Source organism: Marmota monax, unplaced genomic scaffold, assembly GCF_021218885.2.
Source record: "Marmota monax isolate L192 unplaced genomic scaffold, Marmota_monax_Labrador192_F-V1.1 WCK01_AAM20220418_F8-fsc00001, whole genome shotgun sequence".
Taxonomy (NCBI): domain Eukaryota; kingdom Metazoa; phylum Chordata; class Mammalia; order Rodentia; family Sciuridae; genus Marmota; species Marmota monax.
In genome coordinates this window covers 14304091-14327041 of record NW_026693777.1, presented here as the reverse complement: position 1 = coordinate 14327041, position 22951 = coordinate 14304091, and the positions used below count along the sequence as shown (strand labels likewise).

At 31.3% G+C, this 22951-nt stretch overlaps 1 protein-coding gene across 4 annotated transcripts in view; it reads left to right on the top strand.

Moving 5' to 3' along the window:
• The window catches only part of Sos2 (SOS Ras/Rho guanine nucleotide exchange factor 2), a 96327-nt gene that overhangs the window by 46386 nt on the left and 26990 nt on the right, over window positions 1-22951 (top strand). For 3 of the 4 annotated variants that reach the window (XM_046461229.2, XM_046461228.2, XM_058584518.1), the window contains exons 9-16: window positions 5682-5809; window positions 6528-7183; window positions 7664-7745; window positions 9698-9820; window positions 14427-14530; window positions 17272-17494; window positions 18585-18704; window positions 18857-19019. In XM_046461229.2, coding sequence (XP_046317185.1) covers window positions 5682-5809; window positions 6528-7183; window positions 7664-7745; window positions 9698-9820; window positions 14427-14530; window positions 17272-17494; window positions 18585-18704; window positions 18857-19019 — 1599 coding nt within the window. The remainder of the gene's footprint in view (window positions 1-5681; window positions 5810-6527; window positions 7184-7663; window positions 7746-9697; window positions 9821-14426; window positions 14531-17271; window positions 17495-18584; window positions 18705-18856; window positions 19020-22951) is intronic. The other variant, XM_046461230.2, reaches the window with a different exon arrangement.

Sequence of the window (22951 nt, the reverse complement as noted above, 5' to 3'; positions counted from 1 at the left end):
GTACATTTATGAGATCTGAAAACTAGTTTTTGACCTGATAACATTATTTTAAATACTTCTTATTCACAAAAATAAAATATCTTAGGGCTAAGGATGTGTGTGTGTGTGTGTGTAATAAATTTTCTAGGAATTTATATATTCTATATATCTTTCTTATGTTCAGATCATTTCCATGTGGTAGAAAATTTATGTGTCATTTCACACCCGAATCTTGAGTTACCATCTGATAGAAAAGTTTACTTTTTTGAAATTAACTTTTAGAGACACTTAGTACTAGTCTTTTAATTCTTGATTTATTTACATAATAATTTTTATGCATAACATTGCTCTAAATTTTCATCCTATTTTAACTTCTTAAGAAAATCACTTCTGAGGTTGGTTTTTTTGTTTTTTTTTTTTTTTTTACCATGCAGTATAGTATTCTTTCTCTCACAGTTAGGACCAAGTAACACATTCAAAAGCATATATAATATATTCTTTTATGTGTATATGTAATATACATACTATATATCTTTTTAAAAATGATTCTTTGCTTTATTTTAACTTACTAAACAACCACTATTCTTAGTCACATCATCAAGAACCAAGAGATCTAATAAGTGAATGGTGACAAGGTAGTTGTGGCTTCAGGATGAATCAGGCCATCATAGTCAATGTCTTGATCTTACATGCAGACATAGTAGCTATAAGAGCAACCTTGTAATCATCCAGATAGGGAAAATATTTTAACTATATACAAATCAGGATTTTAAAATGTTGACAAACATAGAAGACAAGTATAAGACTAATGATAGGACTTCTGAAAAGACATGTACATTATCTAGAAATATTTTAGAAATTCAAGTAAATATCTGGGGTCATGCATGTATTATTCATATGAAGCCAACACTCTCTTTATGAGTTCTTTATGGATTATTCCCTATTTAACGAGGTCTCTATTTTAAAGCTTCACAGGAAGATGTATTATTAATAATTTTAATGAGGTCATTGGGAAAGATAAGTCATTATTTCAATATGAAATAATTTGAAGTTTCTTTAGGTAATATTTTTTTACCTTTTACCTTGAAAACCAGAAAAGTTACAAAAATGAAACACTAAACTCCCTTCACCTTGATTCACCAGTTGTTAACTTATGCAATATTTGCTTTGTCATTCTTTTTGTGTGTATCTGTGAGTATATTCATAACATCAAAAGCTTGAGATATATCTATTGAAAGAAATGTCCTGAACCTTGAAAAAGACTTTGAGAAATATTTTACTGCATATTTATTCTTTTAGTACTGACACATCATTTAAGGACATGTTGAAGAAAAATAATATGGGGCTGTTTTTTTAAAGCAATTTTTTTTAAAAAAACATCATAGTTTTAATGAATTGAATTTCCCAACAAATTACTAACTCTACTTTTGTGAAAATCTAAAAAGAAATTTATTACTACCAAAAAATAATCACACACATATTATTTCACATCTAGGCAGAGCTCCTATTCCAATAGAGACAAGTTCGAAATTTGTTATAATTTCCCATGCTTCAGACATACAGATATCCGTGGTAGTTGTAGCATTTTACAGGAATTCAGGAGAAGCTTGGTAAATATTTCAGTGAAGTCCCCTAGAGTTGAGAAAAAGCGTAAATGAGGTGTAAAATCTTGGATAAGATGCACACAACTGAGAAGAATGATTATCTCTTCAGGGAGGTTTATGAGATACTACAAATTAGTCACTTCAAATTAATCACTTCTATTTTATTACTTAATTTAACCATATATTACAAGGGTGTTTATTCTCATTGACCTTTCATCCAAAGCACACTCAATTTCATTAAATTATACTTATCCAGTTTGCTTTTAACATAGAAGGGATCCTTTTCAGTTTGTCATCAGATGTAGAAATAGGCCAGTGTTTTACACAATTGTGTTTGGTGTCAATGTAGAGAGAGAGTAATGTAGCCAAAAGTTTGTACATTGGGGTTAGGGCTCCTAGGTTTGAGTATAGGTTCTACTGCTCCTTTTAGGCATATTACCTAACTTCTCTGCTTCACTTCCTTCATTTGTACCACGTTTATGATAATAACACTTATCTTGCAGAGATATAATAAATATTAAATAAGCTAACTCAAAAGAAAATGGACAGAGAACTCAAAAAATATTCATCATTATTTGTCTTAACACCTAAAATTTTAAGTGTTTATAAAATAAGTCACTCTAAGTACTTCTGCTAGTTATTCTTTGGGGTACTTACCACACACAGGTAGTATACTAATGAATGAATAGAATAGCCACAGTCTTTAAGGTGTCTACAGTTTAGTGAAGGAAATGAAGAAGAATAAGGAATTATACTATAAGTGCCTAATAGAAATGATACTGTGAGACCACCATGGTAGGAATAACTAATTCTTCCTAGGGCAGTTAGAAAAAAATCGTATGGTAGTTGGATGTTTAAGGATTTATCCTAGTAAGTGTGTATGTCCTTACTCATTTGAAGAAGTCATGAAAGACAAATGCTGAGGAACTATTCAGATTGACAATAGAAATGTGAGAACTTAGTGCAACTCTGGATCCTATATTGGGGGGAAAAATCCTAAAGGATGTTACTGGGACAAGTGACAGAACTGGAGTATGTACTATAGATTAGGTAATAGAGTTTTATCAGTGTTTAATTTCCTGAAAGTGATCACTATACTATAATTCTGTAAAATGAATAAATAAATAAAAAGAAAGAAAGAAAATCCTTATTCTAAAATGTACCACTGAAATATTAAAAGAGTTAAAGGGAACAATACTATTTGTTGTACATTTGAGTTTTTCTTACATTCCAAAAATAATCTCACAGTCATTCAGCAGTTGTTCCCCTTATTTTTCAAGGAAATGGATAGTATCACAAACTACACTTAAATAAATAGTTCAAGGGGGGAAATGATGAACACAGAATGATGAAACTTGTGGCAAAATGTTAAAAAAAAATAGTGATTGATAGTATATAGGAGTTGAATTGTGTAAATTTTTGCGACTTTTCTATAAATGTGCTATTACTTCAAAAGAAGAAAATAAAGAGAGAAAAGGCATCATTTGAAGCCATCTTCCTCAAAAAGAGGCATTTCTAGATATCCTAGAGGCTAAGTTCATTGGGTGTTTAGGAAGGCAGAGCCAACATGTAGAAAGTGTATGGAGCCATAAAAGAGAATGACTGATTTGATTTCTGTGTCAATGTAAGAAATTTAGAATACAGCCTTTTAAATATCTGTAGAGAACTAGCTTGGATATTCTTAAGCTGATATTTATGAACTATTACTGCTGAAATTTCAAGAAATATTTTGCAAATTATTGCATGAAGGTTATGCCAGAGTCATGTTTTACATACTATTATCAGTAGGAAACCTCATTTTGTAAATATCCTGAAATTTTTTTTCCTGCTTGACAACTTGTAATTATTACACAACTATTTTAAAAAGATGTGTAAGAGTTTGGGCAGGCTTAAGCTAAATAGATAGTAGATACTTAGTATTCTTGTAGCCCCAAAATCTTAACATTAGTGGCAATTTGGGAATTTCTACCAACAAAACAGAATAAAAATGCCTTAAGCATTTTATATCATCAACATCCATCTTTATTAAAGTATTTTAGAGTGTAGCTGTGAAGAATCATGACATTTTTAAAGCAACAAAATAAGTGGTTTTGCTAGTAATTTTCACCTTTAAAGATCATAAACTTTACATGGTAATTTGACCCTTTTGTGCTAATGCTTCATTGTTTTGTTTCTTAGTCTAGGGATTAAGGCATTTCTTCTAATGATAGTCACTTAAATTATTTTTATTGCTAATCTCTTGATAGCAAGACTTCTGCATAAAAAAGCCAACTGTCTCTGTGTTTCATATGTGGAATAATTTTTAGGACTTTAAATGAAAGGTATTGGACCAAGTTCTCAAACAATATTCAACCATTTCCTTACTGAAAAAGGAAAATCTTGTTGAATGCTTTTGCGATTGTGGTTGGAAAATGAGGAAAAGGCAAAGTTTGCACAAAGTTTCTAGGAAGTTAAAGATCATAAAATATTGCTACATCGATGTTCATGGCAGCACAATTCACAATAGCTAGACTGTGGAACCAACCTAGATGCCCTTCAATAAATGAATGGATAAAAAAAAAATGTGGCATTTAAACACAATGGAGTACTACTCAGCACTAAAAAATGACAAAATCATGGCATTTGCAGGGAAATGGATGGCACTAGAGCAGATTATGCTAAGTGAAGCTAGCCAATCCCTAAAAAACAAATGCCAAATGTCATCTTTGATATAAGGAGAGCAACTAAGAACAGAGCAGGGAGGAAGAGCATGAGAAGAAGATTAACATTAAACAGGGACGAGAGGTGGGAGGGAAAGGGAGAGAGAAGGGAAATTGCATGGAAATGGAAGGAGACCTTCATCGTTACACAAAATTACATATAAGAGGAGGTGAAGGGAAGGGGGGGGAAACAAGGGAGAGAAATGAAGTACAGTAGATGGGGTAGAGAGAGAAGAGGGGAGGGGAGGGGGAGGGGAGGGAAGGGGGGATAGTAGAGGATAGGAAAGACAGCAGAATACAACAGACACTAGTATGGCAGTATGTAAAAATGTGGATGTGTAACCGATGTGATTCTGCAATCTGTATATGGGGGAAAAATGGGAGTTCATAACCCACTTGAATCAAATGTATGAAATATGATATGTCAAGAGCTATGTAATGTTTTGAACAATTAATAAAAAAAATAAAAATAAAAAAATAAAGTTGACCATATGCACACTCTAAAAAAAATAAATAAAATAGATTTAAGTTTTTAAAATTTTTCTAAAAGAAGTCATAATAATTTTCCATATTCTTGCATAAATATACATTTAGATAATTTCTGTATGATAGCTATATATTATTTCTACTTTGAATTTTTCATCAAAAGGATTGAAATATTGGAGCATAATCCAATGTGAATTATTTTTTACAAAGTAAACTTCCTTTCTGAGAGTGAGATGCGAATGAATTTTGGAAAATTAAATAAAACCAGAGCTTTGGGGATTAACAAGCCAGTTTTTAAATTTTATTTCCAATGGTTATAAGATAGAATATTAATTTTTATAGTTTCTTGATTTGTGACTAGAATGGTTGAATTCTGTGTTATAAACATACTAGTAGATTTCTTTATGAATTCTCTTTGCAGAAAAGTTTCTGATGGATTGAAGTGGTTTTCTACTTTATTATGTTGTAAAACAAAGATATGTAAGCTTTTTGAAATGGTTGAAACTTGAAAACTTGAGTATTTAATCATTAGAGAATATAAAATCATCTGTGGGAGTTTATTTTCTATATTCATAGTTACTAATAAATTAAAGTAGCATGTAGTCTTCATGTTTTAGGTATTTTAGGCTATTATTGTAAATCTGGAAGATGTTCCAGTGATTTTCATTTTTTACTATTTGTGAAAAAAAAAAGTCTTTTTTTTACTGTTTGCTAATAATAATTTGTATCTATATTGTATTTGTAAAAAAAGGTTGGTTTAAGAGGTCATAAAATAAAATTTAGCTAGTTTTATTAAGTATATTTAAAATGTATTTAAAGTTTTAAATATTTGATGATTCTTTCTCTAATTATAAGAAAATTGAGAGAAGAATCAAACAATGCAGTTTTAATTTATCATTTATTTTTTTCTTAGCAACTGAAAGCATGTAGTGAAGAGCAAGAAGACAGAGAATGTTTGAACCAAGCTATTACTGCTCTCATGAATCTTCAAGGTAGTATGGACCGAATTTACAAGCAGTATTCACCTAGACGCCGACCTGGGTAATTCCAAACTGTTAAAAATATGAATATTGGGGCTGGGGTTGTGGTTCAGCGGTAGAGTGCTCACCTAGCACTGCGAGGCCCTGGGTTCGATCCTCAGCACCACATAAAAATAAAATAAAGGTATTGTGTCCAACTACAATTGAAAAATAAATATTTTTAAAAAATGAATATTTTCTGTATGCTTCATTGTATCTGATACTTGGTTTTCTCAAAAAGTATAATTTATAATGATGGTTGCATTTTTAAAAGTTGTGCTTTTTCTTTCGCTTTTTTTGGTTGTTTTAGTTTTAGGTTAGCATTGTCATGATGTTAAGATACACTTAATGAATCTAAAAATTTTTGTATAATCAGTATAAGAATTTAGGATTCTTTTGTAATTTTAGTACTTATGGCATTAGGAATTTTGAAATATAGTCTGTAGTACTTCGCTTTCACAGTAATGAAACGGGACACATATATTTTAGGGACAAAGTTAGAAAAAAGTAAATGTTGTATATAAAATTTAGTATTTGGATGTTTAATTTTTTTCTTTTGAAAGTCTGGGGATTTAACCCATAATTTCATGTATTCTGATAACCATGTGCTTTACCACTGGATTACACCCTCAGCCCAACTTAATATTTTTGTCACTTGATTTGAGATAGTTATCACTTGAAGAAATTAGGAATTAGGACTGTGTAATCATTGAATAATGTTATATTCATTTTTTTATTAGGGATCCTGTTTGCCCTTTTTATAATCGTCAATTAAGAAGCAAGCACCTGGCCATCAAAAAAATGAATGAAATTCAGAAAAACATAGATGGATGGGAAGGCAAAGATATTGGACAGTGCTGCAATGAATTTATAATGGAAGGACCGTTGACAAGAATTGGTGCTAAACATGAACGACATATTTTTCTCTTTGATGGCTTAATGATCAGCTGTAAACCTAATCATGGCCAGACCCGGCTTCCAGGTTACAGTAGTGCAGAATATAGATTAAAAGAAAAGTTTGTCATGAGGAAAGTACAAATCTGTGATAAGGAAGATACTTGTGAGTGCAGACATGCTTTTGAATTAGTATCCAAAGATGAAAACAGCATAATATTTGCTGCTAAGTCTGCAGAAGAGAAAAATAATTGGATGGCAGCCCTTATTTCTCTTCATTATCGTAGTACTCTAGATCGAATGCTAGATTCTGTATTATTGAAAGAAGAAAATGATCAGCCACTGAGATTACCAAGTCCAGATGTGTATCGTTTTGTGGTAAAAGACTCTGAGGAAAACATTGTTTTTGAAGACAACTTGCAAAGTAGAAGTGGAATCCCCATTATTAAAGGAGGAACTGTGGTGAAATTAATTGAAAGGTTAACATATCATATGTATGCAGGTATGTGAAACTCACTGTGAGTACTTACCTAGGGCCTAATTCCCAAAAGCTTTTTAATGGTGTTCAGAGATAATGTATAAACCCATTTATCCATCATCCAACTTTAATAATTGTCAACTCATGTTTCATCTGTTTCATTACAGATTTAAATACCCTTCTCCCAGAATTATTTTGAAGATCTCAGGGAAAAAAAAAATGAATTGCCTCCAGAATATTAAAATACTGCAGAATCAAAAGGGATAAATAGCTAATTAAATGTTTCTAAAATATAATATTGTTAACTTGATTAGTTATTAAATAAGTGCTCATAAAATTTGCATATTAATGCAAATTTTAAAAATTTGAAAACAATCCTTATTTATCAAGAAAATACCACAGTTGGCAGGAAGAACCAAACTAAAAAGGAAGGGAAATATGGTACTCTGAATTAATTAAACTGAAAAATTGAACATGAAATATGTTTATGCTCTACTTTTTCAGATCCCAATTTTGTTCGTACTTTTCTTACTACATATCGTTCATTTTGTAAACCACAGGAATTGCTAAGCTTACTGATTGAACGGTGAGAAAAATGTATATTTTACTTGTATTAATATTTTATAAAAAAAATTAACTGTTCTGTACCTTGCAAAGTGCCTAGTAGCTGGTACCTACTCAGGTAGGTGTTGAACATAATTTATTTGTCATTACATTAGATGTATTACCATACTTTTTAAGTAGTGTTTGCTGTTTGTAACAGTTCTTTTCAGCTATTAGCAATATTCCAAGAGGTAATCTTAAATACCCAATTTAATACAATTTTTAAAAATATTTTTTAGTTGTAGTTGGACACAATACCTTTATTTTATGTATTTATTTTTACGTGGTGTTGAGGATGGAACCCAGCACCTCACATGTGCTAGGCGAGCGCTCTACTGCTGAGCCATAATCCCAGCCCCTTAAAGACCCAATTTAGAGAGAAAAAAACAACATTATAGTAAAATTTGTTCTGTTATTTAAGGGAATTTTCCACTTTTTGATTTTAAAACAAATTTGTTATGGAAAATTTCAAACGTGTGCAAAAGTAGACAGAAAATATAATGAACCCATTTATCCATTATCTAACTTCAATAATTATCAACTCATGTTTTATCTGCTTCCCTACAGATTTAAATATTCTACCCCCAGGATTATTTTGAAGTAGATCTCAGAAAACATATTTCGTCTGTAAATATTTCTATGTGTATCTCTGAAAGTTAAGAATTTTTATTTTAAATAAATCATGTATTATTATTAAGCCTAAAAAACAATTCCTTTATTAATATTTAAACATGTTTTGAATTGAAAAAAAATTTTTTAACTGAATGTTTTTTACTTAGTGATACTTTAAATGCTTTGTAGTTTAAAAAAAAAGAACCTGGCTGGATGTCATGGAATGGGTCTATAATTCTGGTACTTGGGAGACTGAGGCAGAAGGATCATTTCAGACAGCCTGTGCAACATATAATGAGATCCAATTTCAAAAAAAAATGTACTAAAATACATATACACATACATACATATGTATATACACACATGTATATGAATATGTACATATATAATCTGAACTACAAAATGATTTTTGTTTTACATTTATAAAGTTAACTAAAATTTTATCTTGACCCCTATTTCCATTTTGTTCTATGAAATTAAGTTTTCTAGACTTAGTATAATACGTTATGAAAATCTATTGTTCTATTTCTGTGTCCAAAATAAGGAAAGTATATTTGCTAGACTTACATTATAGCTATATTTCCTAACTTACATTATAGCTATATTTCCTCTGGTTAGGGAAGGTTTTTGGTTTTTTAATTTTGATTTTTTACCTTACCCACTTAGGTTATGTTCTTAATTTAAAAGTTCATCTTGGGCTTCCTTTTTGAATTTCATACTCTCGTATTTAAGGAAATTGATTAGTCTGCTTTCATTTTTATGATATAAATATTAAGGATAGATGATAAGTCCTTTCTTTCACATTATGGTACTGGGGATTGAATACAGGGACTCGAAGAAGCTAGCTAGAGTTCTACCACTGAGCTACATGCTCAGTCTCTTTTCTTTTATTTGAGACAGTCTCACTGAATTGTTGAGTTTGACTTTGAACTTGCGGTCCTCCTGCCTCGACTCCTTAGTAGCTGAGATTACAGGCATACACTAAATCTCCCAGCTCTTTATGATCTTTAAAGAAGTTATATTCCTGTGGATTCTTTTCTTGGATCTTTTCCATGAACCCTTTGTTGGTTGATTAATAGCATTGATTAATGCTAATCATAAAAAACTTTTTATAAAGATTTGATATAAAATCTTAGGATCATATAGCTGAAGGCAATTTTTGTATTTGTGTAGTATGGAGTACTGCAGGGAAGGCTTAACAGTAATTGCACTTTCTACAAAGTGATAGGAAAGGGGATTCTTTGGTCAAATTTTTTTTGTTGTATTTAAAATATCTTTCATTTATGTATGAACAAATTCCTGTCCTTTTGGTTTTCTTCTTAGATTTGAAATTCCAGAGCCAGAACCTACTGAAGCAGACAAATTGGCAATAGAGAAAGGCGAGCAGCCAATCAGTGCAGACCTTAAAAGATTCCGAAAGGAATACGTCCAACCAGTACAACTTAGGTTTGACCTGAATATTACATTTCTTATGTGCCATTTTCAGTGTATAGTTAACACAAAAATTCTTAGCTCTTAATTTAAATATAAATATTATTGTTAATTTTATAACAGTTAAATTTCCAAATTCCTTTCTCTGTGAAGCTATTTTAAATAAATATCCTGAAGAAATTTATATAAGTATACCATGTTATTTACATCAGCTCTCTCTGACATGTGATATATTTACAGATCAAAATAAATGTGTGTTATTATAAGTAAAACTTACATATATAAGCTTGCTTACTGTCAGCTTTCCACTTTATTTCCCTTTGTAATGGTAGTTACTTGGTCCTTGTTTGTTTTTTTTATAATTTTTAATATTTATGGAAGTTCTACTGCTTTTCCTACTCTTTATCCTATGTAAAGTTACCTAAGGAATCATTGCAGTAATTTCTATAATAGATTTAATTATAGAGTTGCCAGTTGTTAGGTACTTTCTGTGCTAGATATTACCCTAAGTGCTTTATCTTTTTTTAATCTCATCCTCAAAACACAATTTTTTTTATGGTGCAACACAATGATTATTCTAACTTTATATATGAAGAAATGGAAAACTTAGTACGATTAAATAATTTGAACTTGGGTCATGTAAAGGGAGTGACAGGATGGGACCATATCTGACCTCTTGAGCCACTGTGTTTTTGTTTCACTAAGCATTAAAAATTGGAAGCTCCTTTAACCTTCTTATAGTCCAAATGAAAACTAAAGTATTATCTACCCTTTATCATTGGATACTGAGTTATCATATTAACTATATATGATCTAAATATTTTTTCTAAATATTGTTTCCTTGATTATTGTTAACTAATAAATTATAGCTTTGAACTGGATTTATTATTTTCCAAGATAATTACCATAAATAAATTCAATTTTAGAGGAATAATGGTGTTCCTAGCTATATGTCTTTTAGCCAAAACTTTTAACATGTCATTCTTTGTATAAGAAAATGAGATTTTTTACCCATTACATTAGAAGAAAGAAGAATAATTTTTCTCAAGTAACTGTGATGCATTTGTACTAATCTACTCAAATGAGGCATACATTTATGAGGTCCCTATTATAGGGCAGACAGGAAATAAGATCTTAGATCTCAGTCATGTGAATTCTTTAACTGTTTATATCTAAGCATGTTCCAGTTGTATACTTGTCTACTTATGGTGAATACAAAAATAATAGACTGTCATGATGTGGTGCCATAATATTATGATTTTATTGGGGTAAAAAGATACATGAAATAGTTATACATTATACTACTTTGAATAGTTCAATGGCTCACAAAAATATACCCCTATAAAACTTCAGGAATAGCTAAGATTAGACTCCAGTAGTTAGGGAAGACATCTTAGGAAGAGGTAAAATCTGAGATTGTCCCTAAGGGATGTATAGAATTTAGATATGCAGAAAGGTTATTGAAGGTATTGAGGGTAACTAGAAATAGTGTGAACAAAGGTAAAAAGACAGGATTGAGAATGGTGTGCAGAGGAAATAGGTAAGGAAATTGAACTTAGAGGAATGAAGACATTGTATTATAAGTTGTAATAGAGGAGATTAACTATATTGGGGTAGAGTTGAAGATGGCTTTGAAATTCAAGCCAGTTTGTTAAACTTTTTCTGTGAGCATTGAAGGAATTTTAGTAAAATGTAAGCTAATATATTTTATTTAGCAATTTATTCTGACATTTTAAAAAAGAGCAAAATTGAGAGAATTTCATAGTGAACAATGATAAACCCACCAGATCAACTGTTAACATTTTATTTTACTTACTTTTATCACATATATTTGTCATTTTTCACTCAGTTCATTAATCACCTAATCTTTTGAATGTGTTTCAAAGTACACTATTTCTTAAATACTTCAACTTATATATCAATAACATTTCAGTATTTATTATTCATTTGTTCTAAAATGTTCATTACATGAAATACACACATTTTAAGTGTACTTGGGTTAAATTTTAATGTCTTTGTAATTCAAACTCCTTTCAAGATACAGAATGATAGACCACAACCCAGAAAGTTCCCTTGTGCTCCTTCTAGTCAGTTTTTGTTGCTACTGCCCAAAGGCAGTATTCTGATTTATCCTGCTATTGACTCTTTTACTTGTCTTAGAATTTTGTATAAATTGATTTTTACACTTTTTTGTTTTTTGTTTTGAGGAAAAGGAGAGAGAAGTTTTATTGCTTTGCTAGCAAAAAGGAAACACAGGGGACTCCAGTCCCAGAGGCTGTGATTCTGCTGATCAGGGGGAACAAGGGTTTTTAAAGAGGCATTCAAAGGCTACATTCCTTGTTCTCTGTTTAGGAGTTGTAATTCACTTGTTAATTTAGGAGACAATAATTTCTGAGATCTTTTGGTGCCATCCCCAAGTCTGAATTACTTCATTCCTGTTGTGGGTGTGACTCTGACTAGTATGGGAAAGAAAGGTATGGATTCTATAACTTTCATGTCTGACTCAACATGCTTTTGAGGTTCATCCATGTTGCTTGAACCAATGGTTTTTTCTATTTTATTACTAAGGTAGTTATTTCCTTATATGAATACACCACAGTTCATGTATTTTTCCCATTGAAGGATACCTGGGCATTTTCCAGTTTTTGATTATGAGTAAATTTGCTATGAACTTTATCTTAGAAGTCTTATTGTGAATGTGGGAGTGGGGGTGTGTGTGTATTTCTTTTTTTCCCACTTGGGTAAATAACTCAGAGTGGAATAGCTAGGACATAATGTAGATATGTATTTTGTTTTAAAAGAAACTGTCAAAACTTCTTCTGAACATTCTCACCAGCAATATATGAGCATTCCATTGCTGCATATCTTCACCATTGTTTAGTGATCTTATTCTTCATACCTTAGCCATACTGTTGGGTGTATAGTGGTATCTCATTGTGGTTTTAATTTGTTCTTCCCTATTGACTAATGATGTTGAGAACATTTTACTGTCTCTTATTGGCTAGTCATTCTTCATCTTTGAAGAATAGGTTTGACTCATGTCTATCATTTGTTGAGTTGTCTTTTTATTACTAAGTTGTATAAGTATATCGAGTAGGACTGGATATAGTCCTTTGTCAGAAAAAGGTTTTGTAAATATTTTCTCCCAGATTGTGGTTTGCCTGTTAGTTTTCTTAATGATACTTTGATGAGATGAAGTTTTTAAGTTTGATGAAGTCTGATTAGACTTTTTTCTTTTATATGATCGTAATTTTAAAATTACATCAATGCTATAGAAACTAGAAAGAAAATATAAGCAGAACTGTTTGAACTGATATAAGTGGAAACTAGAAGCTAACAATTTATGATCTTTTGATATATTTTCTAAGCTCCTGAACTAACCAGACCATAATGACTTAATGTTGTTTTAATATAAATAGCATGATGAAGACTGGTAATTAAATGTACTTGCATAGTCTGAGAGAAATATAGTTGTCTGTGGTAGGGAAATAAAAATCTAACCTGAAAATGGCCATTTGTTGAAGTAATGAAGAAAAGTAATATTATTAGGATGTCTCTATGGTAGAGAGCATTTCATATTTGTATAGATAATTAAATACTTGCAAGATCAGGAGTAATCATTTTTGTGATATGCAAAACAAAATCACTCTCTTGACAAAAATATTTTTGTCTTTTAAAATGAAATAAGGTTATAGGCATATTTGTAGGTTACAGGGAAATTTGATGATAGCATTTGAATTTATTTATTTATTTATTTATTTATTTATTTATTGGTACTGGGAATTGAACAGAGGGGTACTTTACCAATGAGCTACATACCCAGCCCTGTTTATTTATTATTTTGAGACAGGGTCTCACTCAGTTGTTTAGGGCCTTGCTAAATTGCTGAGTCTGGCCTTGAAGTTCAGTCTTCCAAGTCACTAGGATTATAGGCATGTGCCAGGACACTAGGCTAGCACTTGAATTTAGAACCAAATACAATAAATCTTAGTTAATTTTCCATTTTATATGAAAAATACATTAAAATTTACAGCTTAAAATACTTTTTCAATTTAAAAACTTAAAATAGCTTTTCTATTATAGAGCATGTATTTTCTATATATGAATAAATAAAAGACACTTTTCCTTAACATTAATTGGTGATTAAGCACAGAAACCATAATCTTTATACAAATACATATTTTAAAGTATAATTTTTATTTTTATTTTTATTTTTTTGCAGTACTGGGGATTGAACCCAGGGGCACTTTGCCACTGAGCTACATCCTCAGCCCTTTATTTTTTATTTTGAGACAGGGTCTCACTAAGTTGCCCAGTCTGGCTTTGAACTTGCAATTCTCCTGCCCCAGTCTCCCAAGTAGCTGGGATTACAGGTGTGTGCCACCACTCCTGGCTAAAGTATAATTTAAAAATAATGTAGAGTTTGGAGATTGATTTTCTTCGTATTATTGAAGCACTTAAGGTATTCATTAAAAATGGAGACTCTAAGTATTATATTGGTTTTTGCATATAAAACTATCGCCATGGCATTAGAAAAATGAAAGAAGTATAATGAAGAAGAATAGAAGTAAAAAAGTATAATTGAAGATTTCACTAAAATGTGATTCTTTTATTTTACCAGGATTTTAAATGTATTTCGCCATTGGGTTGAACACCATTTTTATGACTTTGAAAGAGATGTGGAATTGCTTAAAAGACTGGAATCCTTCATTTCAAGTGTAAGAGGTATATTATTTAAAGTTTTGATTGACTCTTATGTTGCACTTGAGCTTATTTTCAAAATTGTATGACTAAGAATGTAAACTATTTTCCATTTTTAAAAAGCTGAAATAACATTTGGAATGATCTTTATAGATTCCAGTAAGCTCACATATATTTAGAACCATATAAAGTCATAGAACCTTGTCTTCTCATATTTTTATTTGTCTGCGATGCTGAGGATCAAACCAAGGCCCTTGCACGTGCTAGGCAAGTGCCATACCACTGAGTTATACTCTTAACCCCCTTTTAAGTTTTTTTGTTTATTTTTTAGGTGTAAATGGACACAACACAACGCCTTTATTTTTATGAGGTGCTGAGGATCGAACCTAGGTCCCGCCCGTGCTAGGCGAGCGCTCTACCACTGAGCCACAATCCTAGCCCCCCCCCCTTTTAAGTTTTTAAGGAGAATATTGCTTTTAAAAATGTCAAAAGTCCTTTTTAATAAATTAAAGCTATTTAATTTTATGTCACCTCAAGTTTGCCATTTTTTCCATTAAATAAATAATATATATATAATTTTTTGCTTTTTGTTGTTGTTGTTTTGGTACTGGGGATTAAACTCAGGGGCAGGGCACTTGACCACTGAGCCTCATTCCCAGCCCTTTGTTTATATTTTATTTAGAAACAGGGTCTTGCTGAGTTGCTTAGGGTCTTGCTAAGTTGCTGAGGCTTGACTTTGAACTCGTGATCCTCCTGCCTCAGCCTCCCCAGCCACTGGGATTATAGGTGTGCATCACCACACCCAGCAATTTTATGCTTTTTTATTCTCCTTAATCTGGTTCTTTAATTTTGGATGATTAACAGCTTTTTAAAATAATATTTCCTCTCTTAGAAACATATTCCAGAGGAATACATTTTTTAAAATATTTGTTTTTTTAGTTTTAGGTGGACATATATCTTTATTTTACATTTATGTGGTGCTAAGATCAAATCCAGCACCTCGTGCATGCTAGGCGAGCACTCTACCTCTGAGCCACAACCCCAGCCCCCAGAGGAATACATTTTTGTGTCTAAAAGATAGGAATTTCCAACTTGAAGTTTCAAACATAGCCTATGTGATAAAATTCCAGGCTATAATATGTGTCATCAAACATATGTTATATTAAGAACATTTGTGTTTTATCTAACAGTATAAGATATTGGTTAAGAATCCTATTAAAGTATTCTTGGCAAGTATTCATGTCAAAACATTGATCTCGCTGGGCACAGTGGCACAAGCCTATAATACCAGCAGCTTGGGAGTTTGAGGCAGGAGGATCTAAAATCAGCCTCAGTAACTTGGCAAGTCTCCAAGTAACTTAATAAGACCCTGTCTCAAAATAAAATATAAAAAGAGAAGAGCCGGGGATGAGGTTCAGTGGTTAAGTGCTCCTGGGTTCAATCCCCAATACTAAAACAAACAAACAAAAACATCGATCTCTATGTCTCTGGTTTTCAGAAAATAGGGGAGATAGAGAAACATGGCAGATGATACCACAGGGGTACAGTTGGCAGGACAGACTTGAGAATCACCACAGACAAACAATTCCATTTCTTCAACAAATAAATTGCAAGCAAAAATGAGACATAAAGGGAGAACCTATAGTCCTAAGAAAACTTAGGACATATGGACTAAATATAATTAAATAAATGTTATTTAGGTCCTTTTAAAACAAATTAATTATAAGAAAAATATTTAAGAGATAGAAATTTGAATATTAACCAACTATTTGAAGATTTTAAGATCTCACTTTTTGACGAAGTCACATAAATGTTTATAGCAGCTCAATTCAAAATAGCTAAGCTATGGAACCAACCTAGGTGCCCTTCAACAGATGAATGGATAAAGAAAATGTGGTATATATACACAATGGAGTATTACTCAGCCATAAAGAAGAATGAAAGTATGGCATTTGCCAGTAAATGGATGGAACTGGAGATTATAATGCTAAGTGAAAATCAAAGGCCAAATGTTCTCTCTTATATGTAGATGCCAACACACAATAACAGGGGGTGGAGAATAGAAGTTCATTGGATTAGATAAAGGGGAATGAAGGAGAGGGAGTGGAGATGGGAATAGGAAACAAAGTTGAATGAATCAGACATAACTTTCTTATGTTCATATATGAATGAATACATGACCAGTGTAACTCCACCTCATGTACAACCACAAGAATGGGAAGTTATATTCCATCTAGTATGTCAAAATATATTCTGTTATGTATACCTAAAAACAAATTTTAAAAAAGAAAAAAATACTTCATTTTTTTATATGTCATAATGACCTAATGATTATTTTAAAAAGACTTAAATATAGACAAAATGATATGATTTTTTTGAATTTGTTTAAAGAATAACTAGAGCTGGGTATAGTGGTATATGCCTGTAATACCAGCAACTCATGAGACTGAGACAGGAGAATCACAAGTTCAAGACTAGCCTTAACAATTTAGTGAGATCCTCAACAACTTAGCAAGACCCTGTCTGAAAATGAAAAACAAAAAGGACTGGAGATGTAGTGCAGTGAGAAAATATCCATGGGTTCAGTTCTTAGTACCAAAAAACAAACAACAGAGTGAAGGAATGGCATGATTTGGGGTTAGATGAAGCAAAGATTTGCCATGAGTTGATAATTGTTGAAGTTGGGTGAACGTTAAAAATTATACGAAGATTTACAGTTATGTCTGTCAAGTAAAAGACATTCTAATTATGTGTTTTTTTTCTAGGGAAAGCTATGAAGAAATGGGTAGAGTCAATTGCTAAGATCATCAAGAGGAAGAAGCAAGCTCAGGCAAATGGAATAAGCCATAATATTACCTTTGAAAGTCCACCTCCACCAATTGAATGGCATATCAGTAAACCAGGGCAGTTTGAAACATTTGATCTTATGACACTTCATCCAATAGAAATTGCTCGTCAGCTAACACTTTTGGAATCTGATCTCTACAGGTAGGTAATTGTAATTTCTTGGTCTGTTTTCAAAAACCTTGAACATACCTCTTACCTATTTTTTAAACATTTTGCTACATATCATGACTGCTTAAAAATATCTCATCTATTTTCCTGGGTTTGGAGGGAAGCTCATAGCAGTTTTTAATCACAGTATGTCCTGTAGGTAAAAGTCTTCTAACATGTTGCTATATAGACCTAGTTTAAGGATGAGCAATCCTTCACAAGAGGAATGGTAGGAAGACTAATGCAGTACAATAGTAACAACTATTCAACAGTAAGCCCCTGCCACTATCATTCCATTAAAGTCTTTTCTGTATCCAGGAGCCCTCATTTGAAATATAAATATCTAGAGAAGTTATCCTAATGATAAGCAGCCATGTAATGAGTGCTCATGTATAACAAAAACATTACAGATGAAATTGAAATTCTATAATTCTCCCTAATTCATTGCTCTCCTTTCCCCCCAAGAAATAACAACTACCCAGAACTTGATGCTTACTCTTCCTCTGTTTGTCTCTCTATATATACATACACACATTTTCCTAAATAATATATAGTATTGGCTTGTACATTTTAAACATACTTATTCTGCATCATGTTTTTACTTATATTCTTTTTGATATCTGTTAAAGTCCATGAATATAGTTCTAGTTCACTTATTTTAGCCATTCTATGAGTATTCCACAGTTTATTCAGTCTCTTTTTGGTGAATTGGTAGATTGTTTGGCGTTTTTCACTTCTGTAAATAGTGCTTCACTGAACAGTCTTGTGAATGAGTTCTTGTAACTTTCTGTAAGAGTTTACATAGGAATGTACTTAGCAATAGAATTGTTGGGTCAGCTAGTATGTATATCTTTAGTAATGGAAGATCCTGATGAATTGTTTTACAAAGTGGTTGTATCAATTTTTACTTGCATATTAGAGTTGGAGATTATTTTATCATTTCTTACCAATTGATATTATTGAGGTTTTCATGTTTGTCATTATCTGTTTTTAAATTAAGTTTAGCAGATCTTTAAATAATCTTGATACTAATCCTTTATAGATAGATTAGGTTGTACTGATTTTTTTTTTAATTTATTTCTAGGAAAGTCCAGCCTTCTGAACTTGTAGGGAGTGTGTGGACCAAAGAAGATAAAGAGATAAATTCTCCAAATTTATTAAAAATGATTCGCCATACCACAAACCTCACCCTGTGGTTTGAAAAGTAAGTTTTTGTTTATTCTTTATTATTGCTTCTTAATCATCATAATAATAAGTCCTATTTAAGCTTGAATTCTGGCTCTAAAGAAGTTTCTTATTTCCTAAGTTAGGTGGAGAAACTTTTCTAAGCCGTGGATTTTTTGTTGTTGTTATTAGATGCATTGTGGAAGCAGAAAATTTTGAAGAACGGGTGGCAGTACTAAGTAGAATTATAGAAATTCTGCAAGTTTTTCAAGATTTGAATAATTTCAATGGCGTATTGGAGATAGTCAGTGCAGTAAATTCAGTGTCAGTGTACAGACTAGACCATACCTTTGAGGTAAGTTTTAGGCTTAAATATTTCATCCTTTTGGGGGAAGATAAAATTAATATCAAAGAGATTGCTCCTACTGCCTGTCTTTTTGAGTTAATCTTTTTTTTTTTTTTCCCCTTTTTTGGTACCAGGGATTGAACTTAGGGGCACTCAACTACTGAACTACATCCCCAGCCCTTTTTATTTTTTATTTTGAGACAGGGTCTTATTAAGTTGCTTAGAGCCTCACTAAGTTGCTGAGGCTCGCCTCAAACTTCTGATTCTCCTGCCTCAGGCTCCCAAGTACCTAGGATTACAACCACTCCTGGCTTGAATTTATCTTTGAATGAATCCATATTTTCCACTTAAATATAGAAATTTAAAGATATTTTAAAAAATATATCAATATATACTAGTAAGTTTAGGATTTGTCAAAGAATATGGGACCTGTACCTCTTTTTAATGTGCTTAACCTAAATGTAATAAAGTTTCACATGAATTTCTTCAGTGGCACTTTGATAGTCTCCCATAAATGACAAATGATATTAAATTTAATTACACAAATAACTTTTTAAAAAATTTATTTGTTCTAATCAGTTATACATGACAGCAGAATGTTCTTCGATTCATTGTACACAAATGTAGCACAATTTTTCATTTCTGGGTGTACACAGAGTAGGGTCACACCATTCGTGCATTCATACATGTACCTAGGGTAATGATGACTATCTCATTCCACCATCTTTTCTATTCCCATGCCCCCTCCCCTTTGGCCAATTCAGAGTTCCTCCACTCAACCCATCCCCCTGTCCCCATTATGGATTAGTGTCCTCTTATCAGAGTAAACAATTGACCTTTGGTTTTGGGGATTGGCTTACTTCGATTAGCATGGTATTCTCTAACTCCATGCATTTACCTGCAAATGCTATAATTTTATTCTCTTTTATTGCTGAGTAATATTCCATTGTGTATATATACCACAGTTTCTTGATCCATTCATCTATTGAAGGGCATCTAGGTTGGTTCTGCAGTTTAGCTGTTGTGAATTGTGGTGCTATAAACATTGATGTGGCTTTGTCTCAATAGTATGCTGTTTTTAAGTCCTTTGGGAATAGACCGAGGAGTGGGATAGCTGTGTCAAAATGGTGGTTCCATTCCAAGTTTTCTGAGGAATCTCCATACTGTTTTCCAGATTGGCTGTACCAATTTGCAGTCCTACCAGCAATGTATGAATGTGCTTTTTCCTCTACATCCTCGCCAACACTAATTATTGCATGTTTTCTTGATAACTACTCTTCTGACCAGAGTGATATGAAATCCTAGAGTTGTTTTAATTTGCATTTCTCTAATTATTAGAGATGTTGAACGTTTTTTCATATGTTTGTTGATAGATTGTGTATCTTCCTCTGAGAAGTGTCACCTTTAGATAGTCAAAAAAAATAATATGAAAAGAACCCTTTCTAAAATTTTATTTTTTAAATTATAAAATAATGTGTTTAGTGTATAGAAAGACTTTATGTCTTTTAATAACAAAATTGAGATTATATTGTAAGTAGATTTTTGTAGCCTACATATTTTTTCTCTTTAACACTTTTTTATTTTAGTTTGTTGTCAAAAACAAGATTGTTAATGCCTACATAGTTTTCTGTCTCACACATAAACCATAATTTATTCCATCATTCTGTTGTGGAACAATTAAGTTATTTTGGATTTTATTGTTGTGACAAATAATTTATCATGGACCACCCATATGTAGATGTATTTTTAAGAATATGATTATTTCCTGGGGCTGGGGCTATGGCTCAAGCGGTAGCGCACTCGCCTGGCATGCGCAGGGCGTTGGATTCGATTCTCAGCACCACATAAAAATAAAAAAAGATTTTGTGTCCACCGAAAACTAAAAAAAAAAATATATATATATTGAAAAACACACACTCTCTCTCTGTCTCTCTCTCTTTCTTTTAAAAAAAAGAATATGATTATTTCCTTAGAAGTTTCTAAAGATGGTAGTTTTGCCAAGTGTTTTCTAGCAAGAAATGATAAATGGTTCTGGGTATTACTGTATTAAAAACTTTAAAAACTTCATCAGCCAAAAATAAAAATTCTCATTTTAAACTTGTGTTTTTAAAAAGTGATGAGGTTAGATATTTTCAAATGTATTTATTGGCCACTAGTGATATTGGATATTTTAAAATGTATTTATTGGTCATTTTTATTGTTTCTTTATGATTTATTTAATTCATGTCTTCTTTCATTTTTCTTTTTGGATGTTTGCATTTTTACTTATGGACTTTTTAATATATTAAAGATATGAAGACAGTCAAACTATATGTTTTTCAGTGTCTCTTTATTTTGACTGCTTTTTAATTTAAACATTTTATACTGTCTTGATATACAGACTCAAAAATCAATCCAAATTTATGGGGTCTTCCTGTGTTTTTACTATGAAAGACTTTTTCTAAGTGAAAGCTAACAAGGTACAAACTCAACTATATTAATATTGCCTGTGGGAATGTAAATTTGTAAAATCTTTGTGGAAAGCAACCCAGCAATGTATGTTAAAATTTAAAGTACACATACTCTCAGACCCAGAATATTAAATAAATAAAATCCTAAAGAAATAAAAGCACCACAGTATAAAGTTATATGTATGAAGATATAGTTATTTCAGCATTATTGTAGTAGCAGAAAACTAGAAATATTCTTCTGTCCATCAGCAGAATGATTAAATACATTATATTATGCCTATAACATGGAATACTGTTCTATAGAAAAAAATGATATCATTTTTGTACATTATCTTGCAAGAATATATGTGATATTTGTGGGGAAAAAATCATAAGAAAGTTCTGAATGACTATAATGTGATTCCATATTAGTACAACAAAACAGAACAAACCCTAAACCTCTAAGTGGAGTTGCATGAATATTAAGAATAGTGTGGAAAGATACATATGTCTTTCTTCATTAATTCTTTTAGTGAGTTGTGATTGGAGGGGAAAAGAAGAAAAAATATTTTTATGTTTGAATTTTTCTATTTGGGTATTCGCATTTTATTGATTTATGAACTTTATATATTAAAGAAATTAACTATCTGTTCAGATTAATTATTTCAACTCAGATATTGAAAAACTCTGAGGCAGTTTATTCATTTTACAGGCTAAGCATTCATTTTGAAAACTATTGGACAACAGTATTTCTATAATTATATATAAGGCATAAAGAATAAAAACATCTGTGTACCTAGCATTCAGTTTAAGAGCCCCTCCATTCTTTCACTATAATGAATCTTAGGCTTTTAATTCTCTTGCTTTTATCTAACCTATATTGTTTTATTTTGCATGTTTCTTAATTTTATAATTCTTCAATGACTCTTAGCACTATATTCCTAAGATTGATCCATGTTGCTTATAGCTATAGTTCATTCTTTTTCATAACTGTATCATAATTATAGAAATCAGTTTACCAAAATTTAATCATTTTTTCATTAGTTAATAATCATTTGGAATTTTTATGAACAATATAACTGTTAACATTCTTTATATATATCCTGATATACCCAAATATATTACTCTAAAAGTAGAATTTAGGATATAGATGTCTTCAACTTTACTAGATAATGCCAAGTTGTTCTCTCAAGTAATTGTACCAATTCACACTCCCATCAGAAATGTATGAGATCCAGTTATTTTATATTCTCATCAATACTTGATATTTTCAGGCCTTTAACTTTTCCATTATTGTGGTTTTGTTTTATATTTTCCTGATTTTTAATGAGTTTGAACCTCTATTTGGTTCTTCTTGTGGAAATTTTTAACTTTAAATGATTATATACAAATGCTCTTATATTCTGGATTCTAATATTTCATCATGTATCTTTTCCCAGATAGAAGCTCCCCTTTTCATCTCTTTTGTGATGTATTTTGATGAACAAGAATTCTTAATGTAGTCAAATTTAC